General features: G+C 45.9%; 1 protein-coding gene across 4 annotated transcripts in view; it reads left to right on the forward strand.

Moving 5' to 3' along the window:
- Positions 1–1803, forward strand: part of scn1b (sodium channel, voltage gated, type I beta subunit) — a 21378-nt gene that overhangs the window by 8652 nt on the left and 10923 nt on the right. Inside the window, exons 2-3 of one of the 4 annotated variants that reach the window (XR_001481675.1) lie at positions 737–1024; positions 1526–1559. Coding sequence is in view for 3 of the 4 variants with exons in the window: in XM_015389989.1 (XP_015245475.1) it covers positions 1526–1692 (167 nt within the window). In the remaining variant the exon portion in view is untranslated. Of the gene's footprint in view, positions 1–165; positions 1025–1525; positions 1693–1803 lie in introns of those variants that run through there. The other 3 variants (XM_015389991.1, XM_015389990.1, XM_015389989.1) reach the window with 3 other exon arrangements.

Genomic DNA, 1803 nt, shown 5'->3' on the forward strand with positions numbered 1-1803 from the left:
GTGAAGCATTGGGTGATCTTTATAGGTCTTGGATGGTCTTTATTCAGTCTTTATAGGAACTTGATGAGGTTGTGGATGATATTTATTGGGTCTTTGTGAGGGTCTTTGATGGTCTTTATAGGTCTTGTGAGGTCTTGGATGGCGTTTTAGGGTCTTGGTAAAGCCTTGGGTGATCTTTATAGGTCTTGGATGGTCTTTATAGGGTCTTGGTGAGGTCGTGGATGGTCTTTATAGGGTCGTGGGGAGGTCTTGGGTGGTCTTCATAGGGTATTTTCAGGTTTCCTGGATGTCCCAGTGTTTATGCGTCACGGACGCAGACAGTCTCTGCTATTATCTTCACTAAGATGAAGGAGAGGAGCGTTGCTAAAAGACAGAAAGCAGGACTTCAGGTATGAACCTGGTCCTTCAGCTGTCCTGGTTATCAATAATTAAAGACAAACCTTTTTCTGTTAGGGTTAGACTGGACTGAACCAAGCAGACTGTCAAAGATTAAAGGAGAGAAAACAAAGGTTGATTTTAGATGTTTGTTTTTTTACTATCGCCTGTTTAAATGAGGTCAGGCTTATTCTCAGTGGTAGAGGTCCAGTCTACATGGCTGTGACGGTCATTCCTGCCGTTTACTGCAGACTGGACATCAACAGCTCAGCACTGGAAAACAGAATCAAAGTGTTTTTATGTTTAATGAAGTCTTAAAGTTGTTCTCCTAATATTCTCTTTTCCTCCTTTTCCTCTGCAGCTCTTCCTTCTCTCATCCTCACTCACCTTGTCTTTCTAACATCCATCCTTCCTCAGCAGGCCGACGCGTCGCCACAGACTTTCATGGTTTTGTGGCTGTTGGTCTGATTTGGAGTTGAATGTTTCCTGTCTTTTCCCTTCACCCCCCCGTCCCTTCATCTTGCTATTCAAAATGAAAGCCCCCCCGCTCGAGGTGAAAGTAGAGCGTAGACCTCTTTGGTTGAGAGCGATGCTGAGGCCTCAGGGGAAACTGCAAGGTGCAGTTTGAGACAAACTTTTGGAGCTACAGGTGTGTTACTTCTGGCCGATGTGTCATGATAACGTTAGCATATATAGACGCCCGTCTCTATATATGATGTTAGCTCCAGCTGGCAACCAACAGAATGCAACAGGAAACAGGCTAACTGCTCACTGCAACCTCTTTATTTCCCCTCAGTTTCACCTTTTAAAGACAACAATCACAGCTGAACTCCAAATTTTTTCTAAGGGTGACGTGAAGCAATGAGTGGAAATAAAAACAATGCGAAAATTAAAAAGCCAAAAAGAAAAATGACGCATGCATGGAGGATTGAAAGCAAGCACGCCAAAAAAGAAACATTGCAGGAGCTTCTGTTTTTTTCTGAAGTACTAATTAGACTGTTTGCCTGCAAGTACTGAGAAAAAAACCAGAAGCTCCTCCTGGAGTCACGGGAAAGGAGGGAGGGGGTCACCCACGGCCCCCCTCTCCCACCCGCTGACCGAGCAAACAGCAGCGCCTCGTCTCACTCGTCTTTCCTTTGTTGCTCTGCAGCGACTCTGTGCCATGCAGCCTGCGTGGAGGTGGACTCTGACACGGAGGCCGTGGCTAACGAGGGCTTCAGGCTGGGATGCATTTCCTGCAAGATGAGAGGCGAAGTTCCCGCCATCGCCGTCGTTAACTGGTTCTTCAAGGGTTCAGAGGACAAAGATTTCAATCCTGTAAGTGGAGCTAAGATCAGCCAATTAACCGCACCTCATCTCAAGTCTCCTTCCAGAGACTTTCAATCGGATTATCCAGTCAGATTGGTGCTGAAGGCTTTTAACTACAGT

This window comes from Cyprinodon variegatus, unplaced genomic scaffold, assembly GCF_000732505.1.
Source record: "Cyprinodon variegatus isolate N-32 unplaced genomic scaffold, C_variegatus-1.0 Scaffold481, whole genome shotgun sequence".
In the NCBI taxonomy this organism is placed as follows: domain Eukaryota; kingdom Metazoa; phylum Chordata; class Actinopteri; order Cyprinodontiformes; family Cyprinodontidae; genus Cyprinodon; species Cyprinodon variegatus.